The 25,410-nt window shown below is 39.1% G+C and overlaps 1 protein-coding gene across 1 annotated transcript in view; it reads left to right on the forward strand.

Annotated features, from left to right (window-relative positions):
• The first annotated feature begins 1,026 nt into the window (after positions 1-1,026).
• Positions 1,027-25,410, forward strand: part of LOC139450165 (nucleoside diphosphate-linked moiety X motif 6-like) — a 49,770-nt gene continuing 25,386 nt past the window's right edge. Inside the window, exons 1-6 of the mRNA XM_071231842.1 lie at positions 1,027-1,065; positions 1,482-1,688; positions 4,018-4,224; positions 4,850-4,908; positions 6,939-6,990; positions 17,003-17,050. Coding sequence (XP_071087943.1) covers positions 1,499-1,688; positions 4,018-4,224; positions 4,850-4,908; positions 6,939-6,990; positions 17,003-17,050 — 556 coding nt within the window. The 5' untranslated portion in view covers positions 1,027-1,065; positions 1,482-1,498. The remainder of the gene's footprint in view (positions 1,066-1,481; positions 1,689-4,017; positions 4,225-4,849; positions 4,909-6,938; positions 6,991-17,002; positions 17,051-25,410) is intronic.

A 25,410-nucleotide genomic window follows, 5' to 3' on the forward strand; every position in this document is an offset into this window, starting at 1 on the left:
TGGAATACCGTGGTGACCATTGGCCCCGTTCCACAAAGCGATCTTAGCGGTAAGGTGACCGAACTCCCATACTTTAACATAGACTTACGACTGTCGTAGCGCTACGATCGCTTTGCGGAACGGGGCTCTGAAACATTAATAGTGAAGGGCGCCCTTATACACCGTATCCCCCTTCTGTTTTGATAATTACACTTAACTGGACCCATTAGCCAACACGTCTTTTTATCGTGACGATGCTCATACTATCAGTCACTGGTTTGTCTGATCCAATCTCGATTATTTACAGGCGGCAGTCACATCGATCTACTCCTTTCGGCGTCAAACAACTGGAGTCGGCAACAAAGTGAACCATCACTCACCCTTGTCCAAAGATTGGCGTTTAATTTTACCGTGGTAGGAGACGCTTAACCAGACATTATAAACCGAGTACGAGTACGTTTGTCTCCTAATCAAATTACAGAGACAATATGATGATGTCAAAAAGCACAGTTTAACCCCGATCACAAGCGTGGTACGGAACACAGGGACTTGTTATTGGTCAGTTAATAAAATATATACCCCCTATATGTTATGACCAATAACAAGTTCCTGTGTTACGGAAGCATTTGAAGACTAACTTTCAGTGGTGATCCAAAGTTGTATATATACGTCTTTGAAAGATCCTACAAAATAGCCAAGTTTCTGTTGGTGGGTTGGAATGTTCATAGGAATTGAAAGTATAACTTTATCATGTTATTGCAAAAATGTAATATTGTATGACAGTTGTGAATATGAGAAATACTTGGATAGGGGCCCTCCGAAAAGAACGGATATCGGGACTGAGGGCTTTATTTTTATCATTCTGATTTCGTTTCCGTTTACAACGTTAATAAAACCGAAACAAAAGACAACTCAAGCTCCTTACACCGATAGCCCGTCTACTGAGCTCTCTATACTATACTGAGAGTGTAACGCGCTGGGCAGGAGCTTGAAGACGGTCATTAAAGGGAAGATAACTCTAATATCCTCTAACACCTGATAAGGATATTGAGTCATTGACAACTCGACTGTCTACAACTGGGACAGGTGAGAATATATTGCCAGCCACGAGCAATATGGTACTTACATTATAAGGAGCTTATTCAATCGTATTTTATAAGAAATCAAATTAAGTAATAACAATACTGCGATTGACACGTTCTGAGTTGTATAACTGATCTGATGCTGTTGTATCATATAAAGTTTCTAAACTGTCGTCTGCTATCGATCTCTCCTAAATTTGTAATAATGAAAACATATTGTCAGATACGACCCTCCAGTTTTCATTGGTTATTCAGAATCATTTCTGCTATTCAAACCACCACAAACATTGCTAATCATTGCCGCACGAATGTTTGTGTATTAAAATAAATATAGCACAGCAGAATATTTTAGCAACTTCTTGAATTAAAGTAAATGGGACTGTTTCATTCCAATCTCACTGCTGGCTTGTACCTTGTCAGCTTTCAATGTGGAGAAGATGGCGCTGTACAAGACAGCGGGCAAGCATGTCCTAAGATGTATTAGATGCCGGCTGCCCCTGTGGACGTCGGTCAGTCGTGGAGTGACAAGTCTAGAATACGAGAAGGATCAGCACAATGGTGTGACTGTCAACCTCGCCCAGCTTCCAGCAGGCACAACAGAACAACAACTCCACACACAACTTAAAGGTACACAACAGAGCATCAATTCCACACACAACTTAAAGGTACACAACAGAGCAACAATTCCACACACAACTTAAAAGTACACAACAGAACAACAATTCCACACACAAGTTAAAGGTACACAACTGAGCAACAATTCCACACACAACCTTAAGGTACACAACAGAGCAACAATTCTATAAAGTCCAAGATGGTGCTTGGTCTGTTGACAAATGAAATGATGATTTATGGAGTGAAATGAAGACTTTATTGATCTTCAATGAAAGAACACAGGGCGCTGCCATTGATACTTGCTTACACATGGTCAATATCCTAAATGAGACTCTGACCCCAGACTCTTGCAACATGCATACAATAACAGACCTTATTTGCATGTACACTACAAATTCCACATACAACAGACCAGGGAGAGGGCAGTGCAGATTTTCATAAAATTCCGACCCCAAAATTTCTTTTGCACTTTCAGCATCATTGCTTCTTCACCACAACCCATTTGCATTAGCATCTCCCTGCCTGTCAGGCTTCAGGGGCAGATACAGTTTTCCAGCTGGATGCAGGGAGGAGGGATGCATATCTTCCCATTTGTCATTGTACCTCATCTTTTCACTGACTCTCACGACGGCACAAGAATATGACATATGCTGAGTGCACATGAACTTATTATTATTTATTTAGAGTAATAGTGTGTGAGTGAGTGAGTATGGTTTTACGCCGCTTTAAGCAATATTCCAGCAATAACACGGCTGGGGACACCAGAAATGAGCTTCACACATTGTATCCATGTCAGGATTCGAACCTGGGTCTTCGCCGTGACCAGCGAACGCTTTAACCACTAGGCTACCTGTCTGTTCCTCATTTAGAGTAATATAAGGTCCTAGTATAGTATAAGAGACGTCTCTTTACTTGCACTGTCCCAGGATCGTCTATGACACAGACAGACCAATATCAAGCTCTAGTGCTGAATACAGGTGAAAAGAGGATACCATGAAGCCATACAGGACCAAACCACAATCACATCATTTTGAGATGTCAGCCATTTAACATTTTCAACTTTGATGCCTGAATGAAGTAATTTTGAAACGTATCTGGTCAAATCCTTGGAAACAAACTCATAACCTTTTATGTTTTGTACATATGTCGTTGGGACTGTTTGAGAAAGATTGCTTACACTGGTAATCTGTGTTATACATGCTTGATTCAGTATGGCTCCTGTCATGTAATAATGAATTGAACAAAAATGCTAAACAGAACTAGCCCCAAGTTACAGCATTTTAAAAACACACATACACGCATTTTATTGAAACAATTAATACCATAACCACAACATATCTGCATGACTAGATTTTTTATTAATCAATTTTTATGTTTTCAATACCATAATGAACCAAAACAAAGGAATATCATGTGGTTGGCAGATGTATTTTTGATACCACTTGATGGTTTTATTTGACATGACTAATTTGACACTTTAGGGCTCTGTGGGTTGGAGTTTTTGCCAGTCATATCACTTTTTGGGCTGCCCTGAACCATACTGTTTGGTACAGTATAAGACAAAAGACTTTTGTACATGGGAATGCCCTCCTAACTCAATTGTTATATATTTGTGGTTTTGTTCAATATGGCTTCATGGTATCCAACTATAGGAATAATGAAACCAACCACACTTGGCTGCACTCACAAGTTCCTTGTGCAAGTTCTCACCATGTCTTGAATGCTTTTCTACAGCTAAACTGGTAGCACAGCTAAAACAATACTAAGAGCAAAGAACTACGAAGAGCCAACAGTCCTGGGGCATTTATGTTATATTGTTACACAGAGCACCTTCAGTCCTGGGGCATTAATGTTATATTGTTACACAGAGCACCTTAGGTCCTGGGGCATTAATGTTATAATGTTACACAAAGTGCCTACAGTCCTTGGGCATGTATGTTATATTGTTACACTGAGCACCTTCAGTCCTGGGGCATTAATGTTTTAATGTTACACAAAGTGCCTACAGTCCTGGGGCATTAATGTTATATTGTTACACAGAGCACCTTAGGTCCTTGGGCATTAATGTTTTATTGTTACACAGTGTGCCTACAGTCCTTGGGCTTTAATGTTATATTGTTACACAGAGCACCTTAAGTCCTGGGGCATTAATGTTATAATGTTACACAGAGCACCTTCAGTCCTTGGGCATGTATGTTATATTGTTACACTGAGCACCTTCAGTCCTGGGGCATTAATGTTATAATGTTACACAAAGTGCCTACAGTCCTGGGGCATTTATGTTGTATTGTTACACAGTTTTCCTACAGTCATGGGGCATTAATGTTATATTGTTACACAGTGTGCCTACAGTCTTGGAAGGCAGAGGAGAGGTCGGCAGTGTGGCTACATGTGCCTCTAACTCATAGTCGACTGATCGCTGCTGCAGTAGACCACGGCTTCACATTCCACCATGCGGAGGGTGACAAGGCCATGCTGAAGCTGTGGCTCAACTCCTCCCAGTCTGACAGGACACCTCGGTTTGCCACCCACCAAATTGGAGCATCAGGTACTGACCATAGTTTTGTTTGGGGTGTGGTAGGGTGGGAGGATCGGGTAATTTGTTATGTACCTGGTAGATAGAAAAAAAAAATAGAAAAAAAAATGTGTCGATGGAGTGAGGGGAGTTTAGAGTTCCCTCCCTTCCGTTATAGACACAGACATTTTCTGATTCTTCATAATCCGTTGTTTTGCAGATTTTAAACAAATTTTTGACAGTTTCTAATGATAGTAGATTAAATATTTGATTCATATTGATAGTGACAGGAAATGAGGTTTTTTTCACATTTTACTTATTTTCCTATATTTTATAAGGGCGGTCGGGTAGCCTAGTGGTTAAAGCGTTCGCTCGTCACGCCGAAGACCCGGGATTGATTCCTGACATGGGTACAACGTGTGCAGCCCATTTCTGGTGTACCCCGCCGTGATATTGCTGGAATATTGCTAAAAGCGGCATAAAACCATACTCACTCACTCCTATATTTTATCCAAGTTTTAAAAATAGTGATGACTGGTTCGATCTGAATTGTACAGGGTAGAACTTTTTACGTTGATATGAGACATCAACTGAAATCATGATGTCTGTTTCTTGTGCGTTTCTGACACATGGCTTATGTATTAACTTTCTTCTCCAGGCTTTGTTGTGAGAGAAGATCTTCAACAGGTGCTAGTCATAAAAGATAAAAACAGCAAGGTAAGTAAAGAAGGTAGAGAAGAATGGGCAGAACTGCACTCTCAGTGTTTATATTGTACCCAAAGTATCATGAATCATGACCCTGCGGTAACAGGAATCTCAAAAGAATGTACCGTGATTTTTCATGCATGACTAGAATAGTCTGTGGGGGTTGGAATGTTGGCAGGTTTTGGCCTGTGTCAAGTCCAATAAAGATGCATCTTCCACATGTACACGGTGTCCTGTCAAGTAGAAAGTGGAGACAATGATGGAATTTTGTAATCAAAGGGCAAGAGAAACTGAATTGACATTAATGGGAGACAACTCTTAGGATCCTAATCTTTATTGTGATTGGTGACAGTTGCTTGAATAGTTGTCCATTGAATTTTTTGCTTGGTTTGGTTAAAAGTTAATTTTGTGCCTGTGATTTTTTAGAATAAAATGATGACAAATAAATCTGGTTTGATATTTAAATATAAAATAATTGTTTCCTTAAAATCAATCTCTTACTTAGAAAAGAGAGATTCCTGGGGCTTCAGATGTTTCTTGTTTGGTGTCATGGTGTAAATTGTTTAGGCCACACATTTTCCATTTTATTGTTTACAGATATTAGCTAAACAATATGATTGGTTGGCTTTAATAAAATATGATTGTGAAGCTCAATATTTTGTAATTCTATTTGGTATGAAGTTGTTTGGGGTGGTCGGTTTTGTTGGACTTGGTGCTAATACTGCTGAAAGTGGAGAATGTGTAGACATATAACAGGAACGTGTGAATTTCTGAGAAGCCTTTGCTTTCTTTGTGAAAGGTTTGAAATAGCCTTTGATTCACTTGATCACTTGTTATTTAAGAGGTTCATGGCTACTTATATTGTGTATGTTTTTGGTTGTTCCTTTTCTATTTTCTAATCTGTCAAAGATGGAGTGGTCAGGCAATTTAAAGTATTTTTTTTCTTTCTCACTGTGGCTCTCTGCTGAATCTGACAACTGAAAAATAAACAAATGTCACCATGGTCTGATTTGACTTTGGAACTTATGCAAAGATACTTAAACATATTAATAGCAGCATTAGTCCTGCAGTCCTTACCAACCTGCCCAATAGTTAAGGTATCACAATGACGAGTAGAAATTTGCCATTTTTAAGGGTTTTGCAATATGTTGTCATTAAAAGAACCAGTGGACTAAAAATGTTGTTACCACCACTGAATATCACCTGGCTATAGTGAATTTGTAGGCCAGGTAGGTTTCATGCAAGACATTCAAAACTGCCTTTAACTGTGAACTCAAATGTTATGTGTTTCTGTCTGGTAGTTACCATTGGTTGGTTGGTTTGTTGTTTAATGCCGCGCTCAGCAATATTCCAGCTATATGACGTCGGTCTGTAAATAATCGAGTCTGGACCAGACAATCAAGTGATTAATATCATGAGCATCGATCCACACAATTGGGATCAATTACATGCATCAACCAAGTCAGCGAGCCTGACCACCCGATCCCGTTAGTCACCTTTTACAACAAGCATAGTCACCTTTTACGGCAGGCATTGGTTGCTGAAGACCTATTCTACCCCGGAATCTTCACGTGTCCTGGTAGTTACCAATTATCCTTACTTTTATACAGAGACAGTGTGTCAGTTTCACACAGGTACTAGTTACATTGCCTAGATCTAGCTAAGGGTACAAGGTTATAGTACATAGTGTTACTCCCCTGTGAAGATACAGGTTAGAATTGGTCTCCTGCAACCCAAGTTTGTTTTAAGAGGCGACTAATAGCGTTTGGCAGTCAGGCTTGCTGACTTGGCCGATGTATGTCATCGTATTCCAATTGTGTAGATCGATTTCTCATGATGTCAATCACTGGATTTTCTGGTCCTGATGCAATTATCGGGTATTTTTAGATCTCTGACATGTAGCTTGAATATGCTGAGTGTGGAATTAAACAGTAAACAAACAAATAACGATGACGAGGCCATAATGAGTGAAGCAACAGTAAAATCACTGTGACATGTTTATATTTTTTCAAATGAATTTATTCCTCTTTTGATCATTTCAGTTTAATTTGTGGAAGTTCCCTGGTGGGTTGTCAGACCTGGGAGAGGACATAGGTAGGTACATTATTCTGCCTCTGACAGGTGCTTTGTAGTCCCTATGAGCCAGGATGAACACGGAGAGCCCTCTATTCCTTATATGAATTTAAGGACAACTCTCAGAAAAATTGTCTACTATTGATGTAAGCAAACTGTCTTGGGTTTGTGACCAAATATATAAGTATCACTTTATTTTTTGTGTGGTGTAGTGAAACTTTGTTCATGTCTGACACCACTAGTTATAATATATGAAGGTGACATTTAGTGTGTTTTCAATGTACAACAATTATCTGGATTCCGTACAGGGCCCAAGGCTCTGTAGTCCACGATTAACCCCATAGCCAGATTGTCAGGTTCACCCTCAATATGATGCTTGGCTTGTTAGGACCTGCATCACTTCAGGCAATATTCCAGCTATATGATGGCAGTCTGTAAATAATCGAGTCTGGACAAGACAATCCAGTGATTGGCATCATGGGCATCAATCTACACAGTTTGGTTACGATGTCATGCATCAACCATGTCAGCGAGCCTGACCACCCAATCTTGTTAGTCGCCTCTTACAGCAAGAACAGGTTGCTGAAGACCTATTCTAACCTGGATCTTCACGGGTGAACTGTAATATGATTGTAATACCCATCAGATATGGCCGAAGAGAGTGAGTGAGTATGGTTTTACACATTTAACTGTGTTCCAGCAATATCATGTCAGGGGACAGCAAAATTGGGAATCACACATTGTACCCATGTCAGGAAGCGAACAGGGGAATAAACCAACAAGGCTTACCCACCGCCGTGATACTCCTGAAGCATGACTGTGATATGGCTGTAATAAAGCCCTGGTAATGTTGTAATACAACTAGAAGTACAAGTTATTTAACCAGTGACCACCAAATGAAGTGTCCTCATTTGGATGAAAATTTATACTGAAAGTAAAGAACATGCTTCTTGGATTGTGTCCTTGAATTGGTCCACGTCTTCACCCAACATCTACTGCCAAATGGGACATGTTTTTGGAAAGACAAATTCTGGTCTGCAACAGCTACAGAGCTGTAGGTTTCACCAGTCTTTGATTGTTGTCATGTCTGACAGTAACTTATGAATGGAACAGAAGTATACTCAGCACCAAAAGAAATGTGAACCTAAGAAACATGTAATGAAGTTTATACGTTAAGAAGAGATGTTTCAAATGTTTACCAATTGATGACAAAACAAACAATCAGTCAAGTGTTACCACAGAGTGTTTTTATTCATATCACGATATGCTGCACATGATTTCCAGACTTTACACGCTAATCCTTACACGAGACAAATGGTGCATCTAGAGTCATGGGTCTATCATGTCACGTGTGATGCGTCCATGGGAGTCGATTCACACAATATACTAGTATATTCTTTTGTGCATTGAACCAATCTAATATCTCTTGAATATGATTACATCTTCACATATTAACAAATATGTATGGTATTTGCGTTTCTTTTATCGGTTGGCATATATTGTCAATATGGGACCAGGTTATTCCATGTGTGATCAGGATAGTAGCAATGGCCACAGAACTGTCAGTGGCTGTATTTGGGTTGAAAAACCTTAATACACCTTGCCCAATGCATGCAATGGACAGTGACGTGTATGAGTTTTAACATCTTATGCACAGAAGTCAAAAGGACAAAATTATTTTAAAAGGATCTTTTCACCATGTTATTTTACAAAGATCTGTTCACTGATTTTTTTTTCACACACAGATGCATCAACATTAAATCATAAATTCTAAACTATTGTAAAACACAAATAAAATATGGCTCGAAAATAATATATATGACCAAATATAGACTTTAATGTGCACTAAATAAATGCGATCAACCATTACTGATTTTTTTTAAATTACTAAAGGAAGCCCATTGCGTGAAATGAGCAGATAACTGTTAGCACATTGCACTCAATGGGCAGTTGCACAGACTGGGTGTAACACTTATATCTGAAAGCAGAAAACGCCCATAGCTTTGTATGATATTTTTGCAATAACTCTCATCATTTTTAGCAATTTTTTTTTGGGGGGGGGGGGCTAAACTAACTAGCAAAATAATATTTGAAAAAAAAATTTATCCTGAAGACTTGTGATTGAAATAAGGTCATGTGATTTTAGCACCATACAGATGTTGGTGGGTTTTACCAGTAAATGTCTATGACCTGCTTCACTATTGACTTCCTCCTTGACTAAGGTGGCAGGCTCTGATATAAGGCTAGACGTTTTCTAAGCTTTGTTCATGAATCCACTGACTCTAAGAAAATGAATTGTGAAAATTAACAAAATAAATATTAAAGAAGTGGTTTAATTATTCCATCGACAAGAATTATGTAAAGTGTAAAAAAAAACACCCTCGTTTATATCACTATCAATATAAATGTTTATTTAAAACCTGTTGAAAAATTTACCTTGAAAACTTCAAAACACAACAAAATATGATGAACCACAAGGTAGCCATGTCTTTAATGGATGGGAGGTAACTCTAGACTTGCCTTTTTGTTTGATTTAAGAAACAACATTTCAAACTACCAAAAATACGTAATTTATTTGGTTTAATTTGTTTTGAAAATGAAAAAGTCTGGCCTATCTGATTCAATTAAACTCAACTGATTTTTCACCACTGCCTGGAATTTACTATTTTGGAAAACTTTGAAAATTAATATTAAATTCATATATATGTAAATCGACCATATATATTTTATTTGATGGTAGTCAAACTGAATAATTAATGGAAATATCGAGCTCATGTCAGCAGCCCATGCTTGTCGTAAGGCGCGACTAACAGGATCTGGTGGTCAGACTCGCTGACTGGGTTGATGGACGTCATCATATCCCAATTGCGTAGATCGATGTTCATGATGTCAATCACTGGATTGTCTGGTCCAGATTCAATTACTTACAAACTGCCGTCATATAGCTGGAATATTGCTGAGTGGTGTTAAACAGCAAACAAACAAACTGAGCTTATGAAGTGTACATAAAATCTGCAAAACTTGCCATCATCCGGTTCAGTATCCTCAGTGTTTAAAAGTGTTTATGTAGCAAGTGTTCCATGTCAGTCGTCTCACATACGTTTAAACAGAGATGTTACAATAAAAATAGTTTTTAGTGTGAATAAATGAGATATTTGAGACATTAGCACAGAATTTATCGTGCTTGGTCATAATGTAGGCTTATAAGGACATTCAGCCTGTATTTTTTTCATCAGGAGCATGTGGAAATGAATTTTAAAACCAATTAATATTGCTAGAAATATTAAAAAATAATTTGTTTGTAATATTTTATCATTCTTCAAGTTAATGTATACACAAAAGAAATTCCTTTGACACTGTGGTTGTGCTTATGTGGGGTGATCAGAAATATTGAATTTTGTCAAGAAGGTTTAGGCCATTACTTTTGTTGTTGTTGGTTTAAGAATCAGCTAACATGAAAAATAGCAAAATTAAAGTAAAATTTAAATGACCTTTCTCATATTTTTTTAATACGACCCTAATTGCATTAAAGAGTAAATATATAAATAAGTGAACATGAAATATCAAAATATTATTTTATGTATAAAAGAGGAATTATGACAAAATCCAAAATACATAGCGAAGTGTTTGAAGTGATGTACACTGAAATGACTTATGGCCTTCAATGAGATGTTTGTTTTGCAGTTGTTCAGGCGGGAAACCGGTGAAAGTGCCTCGTGAGTGCAGTTGAGGGGTATAAATTCAGATAATTTGGAATGTTAATTGAGAATTTAGTTAACATTATACTTTGACCACTGACATGTTCATTTGAAGACAATTTCTTTCTCCAACCACCAACATATAAAAACAAAACAAAATTCTGTAAACCAACTAATAACTGTTTAGTCACTTAATATGAACATATAAGGATCTACCAACTCAGCAATTTTTATGTTGCTAATGTTACTAGTAATCCACTACCATTGTGGTTGACCTTTACAGTATAAATCAGGACAATTTTCTCCGAGCCTTTTCAATTTCTTCATTTCATTCATTCATTGTCATCACAAATGGACTCCTTCCATGGAGCCGGAGTTCGATTAATCACACCATACCTAAATGCCATTATCATAGGCCCTATAAAAATACCACAGCAGTTGAAAAGAATTCAATGAATCCATCTTCACCCGTACCCAAAACACTGTTACTTTGTCTGTTCCTCAGTGACAGCGTAAGACCCCAAATCCCTGCCTACTTCTTCAACTATTATTTAATGATGATAAATAGTTCCTAATCAAACCTCTTTGTGACTTCAAAGGTGTGGGTAGCAGTTCGCTGCTCAGCCTAGACACTCAGCCATTTCAAGTAGAGAATTAGTATAGATGATTTCCTATCTACAATAGGCATATGTAAGACAGGGCACTTTCCTCTTTGATGTACAAGGCGTTGAAGGCATTTCAAGTACCACAAGGACCAAGCTAATGTTGTGGTAACATAGTCCTTGTTTTGACGTACGTGTTCCTCTCAAGTCTTGTTAGTTGCGGGTGTATCGGAAGATAATTCTCACCTCTTAAACAGGATAAATAGGGATAATCATCCACTTAAAATAAGCTTTTGTTTCAACCAGTTAATATAGGAGAGTTAGGTATTGGCTCGTCTCATATTATTTGGAATGGAGAGTCAAGTAAAAATCAATTCATTTTACCTTTCGGACATTTTTGTGTGATATGAATGGTACCTGTTTGCTTAGAGATTTGAGTTATTATTTCCTTTTTTCTATCAGATCTATAGGTTACTTTTTTGGAATGCGGTATATGTTTTCCTCAAATGAGATGCCCTATAAAGGTATATTATTTACATGGGGAATCATCAGAGTAACCTTTTGGAGGATTCTTTGTAACAGAAAGACCCTTCTTGTCGGCAGGACCTTGTCCTGTGGTGACTGGGTTAGAATGGGTCCCCACGCTCCACTGCTGGTTGTGTTGGACTTGTTGGGCCAGGTGGTTGGGCTCTGTGGCTTGACATCTGACATGGATGACTCTCAACCCTGGAATAGTTATGATATTTCTGACATGGATGACTCTCAACCCTAAAATAGTTATGATATTTCTGACATGGATGACACTCAACCCTGGAATAGTTATGATATTTCTGACATCGATGACACTCAACCCTGAAATAGTTATGATATTTCTGGCATGGATGACACTCAACCCTGGAATAGTTATGATATTTCTGACATCGATGACACTCAACCCTGGAATAGTTATATTTCTGGCATGGATGACACTCAACCCTGGAATAGTTATGATATTTCTGACATCGATGACACTCAACCCTGGAATAGTTATGATATTTCTGACATGGATGACTCTCAACCCTGAAATAGCTATGATATTTCTGACATGGATGACACTCAACCCTGGAATAGTTATGATATTTCTGACATGGATGACTCTCAACCCTGAAATAGTTATGATATTTCTGACATCGATGACACTCAACCCTGGAATAGTTATGATATTTCTGACATGGATGACTCTCAACCCTGAAATAGCTATGATATTTCTGACATCGATGACTCTCAACCCTGAAATAGTTATGATATTACTGACATGGATGACTCTCAACCCTGAAATAGCTATGATATTTCTAACATTGATGACTCTCAACCCTGAAATAGCTATAATATTACTGACATGGATGACTCTCAACCCTGGAATAGCTATGATATTTCTGACATCGATGACTCTCAACCCTGAAATAGCTATGCTATTTCTGACATCGATGATTCTCAACCCTGAAATAGCTATAATATTACTGACATCTGCATTAACCAACATTCACTCACTCACTCACTGCCTCAAGATCATACTTGGTCTCATACATTTTTATCATTTTTATCAATTTTTGGTGGGACATTCATCTGTTTCTCTACCAATATGTTATCTAATTATTAAAAATATATTTAGCACATTTTGGATGACAATCTATCAATGTCCTAGAAAACTAACCTGTATTATGAACTTGAAAGAAAACCTGTATTATGTAATGTAATGTTAATTTAGAAAAGAATAGAGGGAATCATTTAGTTTACCATCATTCAAAATGTCAGTTTGCTCCCAAGCCTTGGGATTAACCTTTTTTGGTATATTAAGGTATATGACATACTTTTTGTAATGTTATGCAAATACTTGAAAGGGCAGAGATATCAATGACTCTGCCTTTTATGTCGTGACTGTGCTTGTGTAATACAGTCTTTGTAGTCAAGAATGTCCACTGTATTTTATAAACTTTTTGTTATTTAATCTAATATTCAAATAGAAAGAAAGGGGTTAGTGTGCAGTCTAATGCACATGGCATACTTGTTAACTACTGTATGTGTCAAATGCACACTTCATTCCTGAGGCATACAGCGAAATCATATTGTTCAACAACGTATTGATAAAATGAAATGTTCGTCTGTAAGAAACATCATATGAATTATCTGTTTGTGTGCACATTTTGGAACAGAGGAGTGAAAACATGCTCATTTACGTATTCCCTCAATTTCTCCGTTCAGTGACATGCCATTGATGATGTCATTCCGTGACCTGACGTCAAGGTTATAATACCCTGACGTCTTAGTTGGAAGAGCATTGCGTTTGTCAGCACCATACCCGAGCTCGTGGATTTCACCAAAGTGGTAAACATCTAAGACCTGCATCACTTCGGGCTTTCCTTCCGCATTAACCTGACACGCTATGATATAACTGGAATACTGTTAAAGCGACGTTAAACCAAACTCACACAAAGAACATTGCAGTGCTAACTTATTTCCTTCTGTGAGAAACAATATGTGCAACATGGCATAAAATGGGACCTAATTCAACTTGATATACGGAATACTGCACCCTATATTTGATGATTTTACTTGTAGTCTGTGATATTAGACTTCATTGCTTCATTGCTTCATATGGAGGCACAGGCGGCCCTGTCATTTAAGGCTGTGCAGAGTTGCGTCCCTTGGGCACACAGAAACCTATGATCATGGGTTTGCATCTTGGTTCACCTTAATTATGTTTCTAGGTTTGTCAGCGCCATTCCTGTGCTTCTTGGTTTCACCAAAGTGGTAAATGTCTGAGACCTGCATCACTTCGGGCATTCCTCCCACATTAAGTTGACACGCCATGATATAACCTGAATACTGTTAAAAGTAGCATTTATTCGAACTCACTCTCTCGTCCCTTCATATATGCAATAGACTGACTAAAAATATGTCGTTAAAAGACTCTATACTCGCCAGTTTGGGTTGCACAGTGAACAGAAAACCAAACCAGCAGACATCTTTAAGTGGCTGCTGAATTGTTAAATAGATCAAACAAAACTGTGCACACTTAATTGCCCTTTGGGTAAGATGCCAAAGTCTGTTCAGTGCTTGCGGAAAAATGTACTTTGCCAACTGCTCAATATTCTTTTATCTACTGGCACAATCATGTCTGGAAAAAAATGACAAATCATCACAATTAACAAAGGTTGCTTATTAAATGTTTGTGTTATGAAAAATGGGATGGACATTTACCTATTATTATCTTTTGGATGATATACAGAAAAATGTCAGGCTTCCACAACTGGGTTCAATTATTCTGTTAGATAAACCACAGTTTGAATTGTTTGGATAAGAGTTTTAGAAAAGCAATCAGTTTTTCTCTAATGTGAAGGAGAGATTTAGATGTCAATTTCTAACAGAATTAAACACAGAATTTTCTTTAATAACAGATAAGGTTTGCAATCGATGTGAAGTTGGTTATTTGTAGGCTTATGGCCTCAGGATATGATGCACAATTAGGTAAAGTAGAACATTTCTCAATGTACACAAGGCCTTATTGCTTGGCAAGACCTCAGCAAAACATATGGTATGCCTTATAGAAGTGCAAGGTACGCCTGTCTATTTCACTGAGTAAGTGGCAGCTGACTTCACAAGTGACAGGCCAGGATTAGAAACTAATGTTAATTATATACATACTTGACAGATTTGTCTGCCCTGTGAATGGAGATGCATTAATGAGGAAATCTTTGAAATATTACCTTTGTAATGGGAAAAAATTGATGTGCATGCTATTTTGGGCAGCTGCAGCATTTCATTCATATTGATAGCTTATTCATATTAATCTGTCTTACTGTCATCCTTGATTTGCTACACCCATTAATTAAAAAAATATCTGTTTGGCAATAATATTATTTCATGGCTTTGATAAATTAGTGACAGATGTTACATGTCTCAAACAGAAACAAGACTAATTATTTTGAAAAAAATATAGTTATTTACTATATATAATACAAGCAGTAAAAATGTCACAGCTCATATAAACAAATACTCCAGTGCTCAATGAATGATTTGTTTACGCAGCTGAAAATTTCTTCAAGACATTGTGAAGTACTTGAAATGAAAAAATATTTTTTTGTGATCTTGGAAGCAATATTTTAAAGTGGTAATTCTCATAGAGTATGTTTTGTATTGACCCAGTGGAAACAGACTACCTGTCTGGGTGTCAATGCAGATTATCAGGTTAAATGTACACAATGCAGTTTCAATGCACCAGTAAAATAATGTTCATGAAACCACGTACAGGGAATATGTTTTTTGGCCACTAAGAACTCTTACTTCACCTATAAGAGAAAAGTGACCCAACTGAGTGAATAACACCAGTGGTCACCCGATGAAAGGAACGAGAGAAATACAATAAACAAGTCAATTTCATGATAAGGCCATACAGCTAGATTTATGAAGAGATGACTCCATCGTAATAAACATACAGTGCTAACAATATGGTTGAGCTAGTCAGAAGGCTGGCTTTGTTTGGTCGCAACTTTCTCCAATATCGCTGTGGTAAGAGTGAAGGGAGTGATAGGTGGTAATAAGCCAATTTGAGGGAGACCCTGTGGAAGTTAAGGCTCTCAGCCCCTTCAGCTGAAGGAACAGCTTCTGGCCAGACAGATAAAGTGCGACTGAATTGGAAATGAACAATGTAATCTACAAGCCCTGTCTGTTGTGGGAAGACTAAAGATTGTAATATACGTCTGTACATTTCACACGTTTTTGATCCACTGTCATGTACATGGCTTTATGAAACATGTCTATCTCAATTACGCTGCTGTAAGTGTTTGTTTCCATGTACTCAAGATACCCAGAGTGACAATTTAACATGTAATTGCCTTTCTAAATTGTCATCTACACAGGAATGTGTGCACACCTACCTTTGTACTTACTCGATACTGACACACATCAAAGGAATATTACGTCTACAAACATATATACTTAAGTTAATCTCCAATGTAATATTCTTCTTTAGTGTGCCCCCGTCCTTGGAGTGGGAGTTATGTGGTATATGTAATGATCCGTGGGAAATGTGTTTCTGTTATTAAGCCGTGACCATTCCTTGTTGGGATGACTGTGTTGTTGTTGAGCTGCATGAGGGTAATACTGTACAAGACGTATCACCTAGTGCAGGAAGAGGGGGTGGAGAGATTCAAGGGGGCATACATTGGTGTTGTTGTCATGATGCCAGGGGCATGGGTGACACGTTGGTGTATGTAACTCATGCAGAAGGGTTTTAGCCCTCAGATGCCACTGATTCATATATGTGTTTCTGGGTTTCAACAATGTCTGCAAAGTGCTTCACATTTAAGTGACACATTATAACTGACATGGCCAGCTGTTCAAAGTGACATTTAGTTCATTCACTCACTCATCCACCCACCAAATTGCCCGTGTGGTCATACACCTACTCACTCATTCAACCACTCACTCACTCACCAAAACTCTCACTCATTCGCCCACCACTCAACCAAACATTCACTCACTCACACACTCACTCTCACTCACTCACTCGCTCACTTGCCAACCACTTACTCACGCACTCACTCACCAAAACACTCACTCATTCGCCCACCACTCACTCACTCACTCACTTGCCAACCACTCACTCACTCATCCACCTACCCACCCACCACTCACCCAAACACTCCCTCACTCACCCACCTCTCACTCACTCACTGTTTTTGTTTGTTGTAGGTGCTACAGCTGTAAGGGAGGTATTTGAAGAAACCGGTGTTAAAACAGGTAATTGAATTATTCATACCTCTTCTCCCGAATAGATACCTTCAGATGCACATCCTGAACTGGTGTCCTTCTTGGCCTATCGCCAAATTGAAAAGCAGGAACAAGGTATAAATGAGATTCTGTCACGCTACAACTACCACAACAGTCAGCTTCTATAAAAACAACAACCAAGACAGTGTTATAGTAACTACCATCAACTCGTACAGTTTGTGTTTTGTTAAATATCTTGGAATATATGCATCACCGAAAGGTGATACATTGATTCAAACCTAAAATACCATAATAGAGCTAGCTACACTTGACACACAATTGTATTGATGTCATTTTAACACTGACAAGTACCTTGTTTTCGACTTGTCGTTATCACACCAGATGACACCAAAAATATAGTAAGAAATATTGAACTTAATATTGAATGTTGTATATAAATACAATGATTGTGGTCCAGAATCCCTTTGGTGTGCAATGTAATTAGATTAAGTTCAAATTATTCAGTAAAAGGGCTAACCGTGCTCCTTGTGTTTGGGTGAAATCACAATTTTTACGGCCCAGCAAAAAAATGGTAGTTGCTACTACCAACATCCGGTTTGCATGTACAGCACTTTCCACTTGTCGAAGTATCTCTAATGTACCTCAGACAATTTACACAGACATTCATATGAGATTAAGGCATTCACCTGGGTTTGCTTGCAGTTTAATTTCCTTGAAAATGTATTGTTCCTCTTGATGAGCCTGTTGATGAACACATCATGATCAACCTGTCATTCACACATCGTTGACAGTAATGCTTTTGCAAAACATGCAATGTCTTATCTTATGAGACACCTAATTACACATGAAGGATATTTACATAACAAACTTTACAGAATAATCAGTTTTGTCACATCGTCATCTGCGCACATCATCAGCGAGTCAGAGAGACAAGACCCAGGACAAGCACCACCAACTGTCACAACCTCTTGGAGATAACCTCTGTCAGACCCGGACACCTTCGCTTCCAGCTTGTCGCTTCAAGAGTCATCAGGGGCACATGGCATGTTGAGTGCTGCAGGGAAGGAGTTGGGCTGTTCGGGGATGGCAGCCATGCTTGCCATATTTCCGTTTGTGATCTTTGTAGGAAATGACTGTTATAACTATATGTAGTAAAAGCAACAAGGTGATGATGACACCACAAATAGAAACAGCTAGGTCTTTGACTATGACAGCAATTTGATGACTTCTATGATGATGACATGCATGATGACATGAAAACCATTATGAAGACTTTACTAAACATTTGGAACTTGATATTGTGACATTACTGATAATGGTGGCATCTGTTGTGACATAACTGATAATGGTGGCACCTGTTGCTGTGACATTACTGATAATGGTGGCACCTGTTGCTGTGACATTACTGATAATGCTGGCACCTGTTGCTGTGACATTACTGATAATGGTGGCACCTGTTGCTGTGTCATTACTGATAATGGTGGCACATGTTGCTGTGACATAACTGATAATGCTGGCACCTGTTGTGACATTACTGATAATGGTGGCACCTATTGTTGTGACATTACTGATCATGATGGCACCTAGTGCTATGACATTACTGATAATGGTGGCACCTGTTGTGACATTACTGATAATGCTGGCACCTGTTGTGACATTACTGATAATGGTGGCACCTGCTGTTGTGACATTGCTGATCATGATGGCACCTGTTGCTGTGACATTACTGATAATGGTGGCACCTGTTGCTGTGTCATTACTGATAATGGTGGCACATGTTGCTGTGACATAACTGATAATGCTGGCCCCTGTTGTGACATTACTGATAATGGTGGCACCTATTGTTGTGACATTACTGATCATGATGGCACCTAGTGCTATGACATTACTGATAATGGTGGCACCTGTTGTGACATTATTTATAATGGTGGCACCTGTTGTTGTGACATTACTGATAATGGTGGCACCTATTGTTGTGACATTACTGATCATGATGGCACCTGTTGTGACATGACTGATAATGGTGGCACCTGTTGCTGTGACATTACTGATAATGGTGGCACCTGTTGTTGTGACATTACTGATAATGATGGCACCTGTTGTGACATTACTGATCATAATGGCACCTGTTGTGACATTACTGATAATGGTGGCACCTGTTGCTGTGACATTACTGATAATGCTGGCACCTGTTGCTGTGTCATTGGTGATTATGGTGGTACCTATTGTTGTGACATTACTGATCATGGTGGCACCTATTGTTGTGACATTACTGATCATGGTGGCACCTGTAGCTGTGACATTACTGATAATGGTGGCACCTGTTGTGACATTACTGATCATGGTGACACCTGCTGTTGTGACATTACTGATGATGCTGGCACCTGCTGTTGTGACATTACTGATAATGCTGGCACCTGTTGCTGTGACATTACTGATAATGATGGCACCTGTTGTGACATTATTGATAATGGTGGCACCTGTTGCTGTGACATTACTGATCATGATGGCACCTGTTGTGACATTACTTATCATGATGGCACCTGTTGTTTTGACATTACTGAAAATGGTGGTACCTGTTGCTGTGACATTACTGATAATGGTGGCACCTGTAGCTGTGACATTACTGATAATGGTGGCACCTATTGTTGTGACATTACTGATCATGGTGACACCTGCTGTTGTGACATTACTGATGATGCTGGCACCTGCTGTTGTGACATTACTGATAATGCTGGCACCTGTTGCTGTGACATTACTGATAATGGTGGCACCTGTTGTGACATTATTGATAATGGTGGCACCTGTTGCTGTGACATTACTGATCATGATGGCACCTGTTGTGACATTACTTATCATGATGGCACCTGTTGTTTTGACATTACTGAAAATGGTGGTACCTGTTGTTGGGACATTACTGATAATGGTGGCACCTGTTGTGACATTACTGATAATGGTGGCACCTGTTGTTGGGACATTACTGATAACACCTGTTGTAGCATTATCACTGAGTTATATACCATGCTTGTGGTAAAGGCAGACCAAATTTGATCAGTTGGCCAGTATCGGTAACACTGCCAATATTGTGGCACGTACAGGTGTTATGTGCAGGTTGTAAGTCAATACATGACTTGATAGGGGGTGGGCTGGGAGGCTCTATAACATTCACTGGCTCGCTCACTCCACTATTGTCACAACTATCATTACCATTTCTTCAACATAACCCACATTTTAGTTTTGAGACAGAATAGATCTCTAGTTCCCCAATGTTTTCGCATTAACCTGAATGAGTGATCGCAAGGTGTGACCAGTGGGTGTCATCTACTGTTGGTGTGAACGTTTGCTGATAATGCTTCCAACCACGACTTGGCCCTTCTGTACTCAAAATTACCGATTGCCATTGTATTGCTGCAACATTGGCAACTGCAAACTCGAACAATATTCACCTACTTTTTAGAATAGTAACAGCGCGTGTCGGTCTGACGTCGATTAATGAACAATTTGCATACTCGTATATGCAAGGGGCCGACGTATGGTTCTCAGTAGGAAGTGACAACTTGGAGACGATGGCTTGTGGTATATACAGTTATACTTTATACCTGTTGATATATACATGTACATACAAAAGACACTATGTGCCTGGTCAGCACATAGTGTTAGTGGTTGTTGTCTAGGTGCCCCGGAGCACCCAGCCTAACCCTAGCTAGGCTAAGGGTAAGACCTTTCTTTTCTCCTTTTTCAATCTCTCTGGACCAAGGCTTATATGGCCAAGGTCACCTGACATTTAGTAAGTAATAAATATAAATGTAAACAGTAATTCATCAGCAGGACGGCAGACAGTCGATGTACACAAAGATGGGGATTAACAATTAGGATTAGCATCTTATAAATAACAGCAATTGAGTGTTTCAAGGCATATAGATGTCATGGCTCCAGGGTAATGAGCCTTTGCAATTAAATGTTCTTCAGACAATGGGTGTTGTAAATCAGTCGCTATGACAATACATTCACCAGCCGTGACACATACTCATCTATGTGGTGGTCCCTGGGAGATTAACGTATATTTGCGCCTGTCAGAGTACATGAAGAAATATTCCCAAAGCTTCAATTGCAAACACAAAGTCTTTATTGTATCAAGAGTCTTCATCAGACAAGGGGAACTGAAATATGAGCAGTAGTGTACCTTTCACCTTCACGCCAAGCACGTGGCCCACTTAACATGGTTAACACGGTTGGACGTTACGTGTGATCTATTATTGTCTGCAGATATCACGTGGGCGCGCCGTCAAAACGAGTGCTCTATTTTCTCCTTGCATAATTTACAACAACTTACGATAAGAAAAGTCAATACCCAGGACAAGACCGGTCAACCTGCAGACTTACGCGCCACACCAACCGCGTCAAACAGGAACTAACCGATCTTACAAAACGTTTGGCAAGTTGCAAGGGAGATAACTCCCATATAGCATATAAAATTCACCAACAGCCAGTCGGAGACAGTGCAACGTTCGTCCTTGGGCTCGGTCCATTCATATAAACAGTTCATTCATTCCCTTACTTCAGTGTTTATTTTACCTACATAATGTTCTGACCTAGTCGCGTTATTAAACACACAAAGATTCAAAGGTGTATTCCTACGTGTTGACAATACATTTCTCCTACGTTCAAATCGGAAAGATTTAGGACGTCCAAGCCAATGATATTCTCCTAAACTATTTCAAGCGATTATACCTATGTCGAGGTGTATCTAACGATTGTGGAATATTTTATTTTTACTGAAGGGATTATGAGTCTGCCTAAATCACATTATGTTTGTCATAAAATGTCGGAATTTGTTTGCCTAGCACGTGTCTCCCGAGATCTTTTCAATGAAGAATGCCGTAAGCCATAGTGTGCCTGTCAACGCATTGGCGCTCCCATACTCATATTGCCCATAAGCCGACAGGTTGAGCCGATCTCAGGCCGTTTGTATCCGAAGTTCAATATCATCGATCATGTGATCGATCAGTCAAACTAAGTAAGAGTAATGTATACTTTATCAAATACCACATTCGATCCCTTTAAATAGTTTGTTTATCCAGAGAGGAAGGGATGTGGTTTCTTGGTGGAATTTCTAATACGTGTTGCCATTTTCTACCATTTTTGTTGATGAAATATTGAAAAGCAAAACTGTATTTTCTTTCGTATGTACATTGGATGATGTTAAATAAACAAAAACGTAGGAATGTTTGTAAAGTGTTAGTAAACCTGGATTTAGATCGTTCTTTGGATTCTGAAAGGTTCTCAGATTGGATTTGTGACAATCACAAGTGTACAGTGTTTCCAATTCCACAAACAGAATGTGATTCATTGTTGCAGAGGTCTTCCATCCTGTTATACAGAAAAAACCGTGTCAGCGTTTAGAACAATCGCACAAGTCTCTACGACAGCTGCGGTCGGGGACAGTAGCTAATAATAAACGACCCAACTCATCAGATTTTGTAATTCTGACCTTGAGAGAAGCTACATATTTGCCCAGGTTTGTTTCGTTCAGGTTGGATGGAAGGTCGGGGTTCGAGCCCCTTGTCAAACCCCGACTGTTATGTTGGAGTGTGGCCGACCCCAACCCTCTCATCATGTACAAGGTTGGTGACCGCAACGGCAGCCTTGTTGCCGAGGCACTCGCAGACCTAGATAGAATGTTCCAGCTGATCAGGACAAACAAGTAGTTATGTGCCGGTGCGTTACGTGTCGGGGGTTTCATGTGAGAAACTTATATCATGTTCTAGCTTACCCCGTGACTGTATCTTTGTCATCTATCTGCTTGTGATGTGCATCAACAAGTTAAAGCTATCGGCCCATCAGGCGCTTTAACGTTAACGTTACATCATTGTGACCTTTACTACCACATTTTTGAATACGGGGTGCTGTTTCAGCAAAACCTTGTTGGGTTATCTGCACTGGAACTTTTTTTTTACGTGTGATCAGAACTTTGAGTAATAGCTTGATCCGACTTGAACATATTACAAATCAATGCATTATTACATGTCATTTCCCAAACCAAGTTGTTCCGAATATGTGCGTTTGGGGAATACCCTTTGATCAACCAAAACGGTTACACACAGCAGTCGGATTCAGAGCACAGAAGAGTCCTTAAACCTATATTCTCCCCGATGGGGCGGTGTGGTGGCCTAGTGATTATAGCGTTCGCTCGCTGCAGCGAAGATCCGGGTTCGATTATCTTAAGTCCAATCTTGCTGTCATTTCCGAGTTGCCATCGACTATTGTCAGGCACGGTAGACATCGTGTGCAGCTCATTACAGCAAATATTGTATTTTTTGTCTAATGGATGTTATTATGTCACGGGGATGGCAATGAATTTGTTTTTATAAATGAATTACGAGAATAATTAATTGGCACATTTAGTAAAGAAGGGGGTCGTGTTTTTTAACATAGTTCAAAGTATGATACCTATTGATCTATTACATAATTACTAGAACTAGACATATTTTATAGATATAACTAACACGAAACCTCGCAGCGTCTTAGCATGATTTTGTCTTTGGTTCTATGATCTGAATCTAAATTTTTGGCTGGAGGTTGTCCGTTGATAAATGTTTAAGAATCTGCCCATTTTATTCCAGTGCTGAAGTTTCGTTTCTTTTTTAAAATGTAATAAACATAGAACGCTGAGACTTATGACACGTATTGCAACATTGTCCCATTCAGACACAGTATACTGACCAGTCCTTGTTTTATACCAGTAATGCTGAACGCCAGCCAGGTAACAACAAGTACTAGCTTTTAACGTCTTTTGATATGAGGCTGCGGGAATTGAACCACCGATACTACTGCGGGAAGACGCTCTATTCACTACACCACGGAGGTGGCCCGCGGGATAAAGACTTGAAATGGGTAGCAGACTATGGATCATGACACTTCTTTAACCACTGAAATCATTTGGAATTTGACTTTGATTCCCAATAAATGCGTGAAGCCCATGCATGCATATCTATCTCTATATATCCTTATTTATCTCTCTCTCTCTCTCTCTCTCTCTCTCTCTCTCTCTCTCTCTCTCTCTCTCTCTGCTCGAAGCTGAGTTAAACCATACTCACTCACTGCACTCGGTATAAAACTTATAAAAATAAAATCTACTTGTAATGAATGACATTTCATGTTATGTTGTCAACAATCTTGCTGTAACAATGCCATGCCATTCTCGTATTTGCTTATTCATTTTATATATAATAATAGAAATGCATTTCGTTCTCTCGTGAGTCTATCATATCTTTAATATCAACGAATATACCTTTTGGTTCAAAACAATTTCGCAGGTAAAGCGAGTTTTGTATTCTGACAGCGATGACTTTGGGTCATTGGGTACGCAGGTCTCGCGAAGTAGATGATCACATTAACAAAAGAAGCGTTGCGGTCGGTCCACAACCTATGGTATAGATTCTACACGTCGATGACATGTACATTTGTCAGACTGTCAATCACTCCACAAGTTGGTCGAGGTCAGAATGGCAGGTGCGCGATTATGCATATGTCATGTCACGTGTACCAAAGTGGGGTATTTAATTATGTAACACGTACACGGGTTAACGTGACACGTGAGTCGCTTGTCCTGATTAAGGAGCCGTTCCAATTTTAAACCTTGGATTTTGAAACATAAAATGTTATACTTTTAAGTACTAGTTTGACTTAGAGGTCTTTTACGTAATGTTTGAGTCTTCTGTATGGCAGTTCAAATATAGCCTATGATGAATGCGATATGCTTAGTTTTATTTCCCATAATGTAGTTTAAACGATTCATAAAAATATAAGTGCTGCTGTCCCCAAGCAAGCAAACCATGGAGTGTCATTGAGCCAGACTTAAACGATGTAAGTGCACTATTTATTGCCGCATCACGAAACAATATTAAAACAAACGAATACTTTATTAGCCGAGACGGTTTGTTTCTCACAGACTTGCACATGTAAAGCAAACGGAGTGTTGATACACCGCTACGACAACATAAAAAGGTCAAAGCATAAAAAGCAGTATTTGTTGTTGGTAACAGTTCCTTCACTCGCAAACCCAAGGGGACGACGGGAAACGAGAGCCACGGCCCAACGTAAAGTCTCCGCAGAGATTACCAGCTACAATGCTTGATCAATCCGTTTGGCCAAGGTCAGGGAAAAAAGCTAGTATTTTTCTTTCAAAACACTGTTGACTTTGAAAATCAACTACAATGAAGCCATAAACACCTGCCTAAAGGCGTCCCCTTTGATGTGTAATCAATGTGTTTGTGGCAAGGTGTGCCGATCTGGAGGCTGCCCGCTCAGTGTTGCTAGAAAGGGCCCCTCCCTGCTTTGTGAAAGTAGCCCAACAGCGTAATCTAGCA

This window comes from Haliotis cracherodii, unplaced genomic scaffold (assembly GCF_022045235.1).
Source record: "Haliotis cracherodii isolate W230 unplaced genomic scaffold, xgHalCrac1.p SCAF_8, whole genome shotgun sequence".
Taxonomy (NCBI): domain Eukaryota; kingdom Metazoa; phylum Mollusca; class Gastropoda; order Lepetellida; family Haliotidae; genus Haliotis; species Haliotis cracherodii.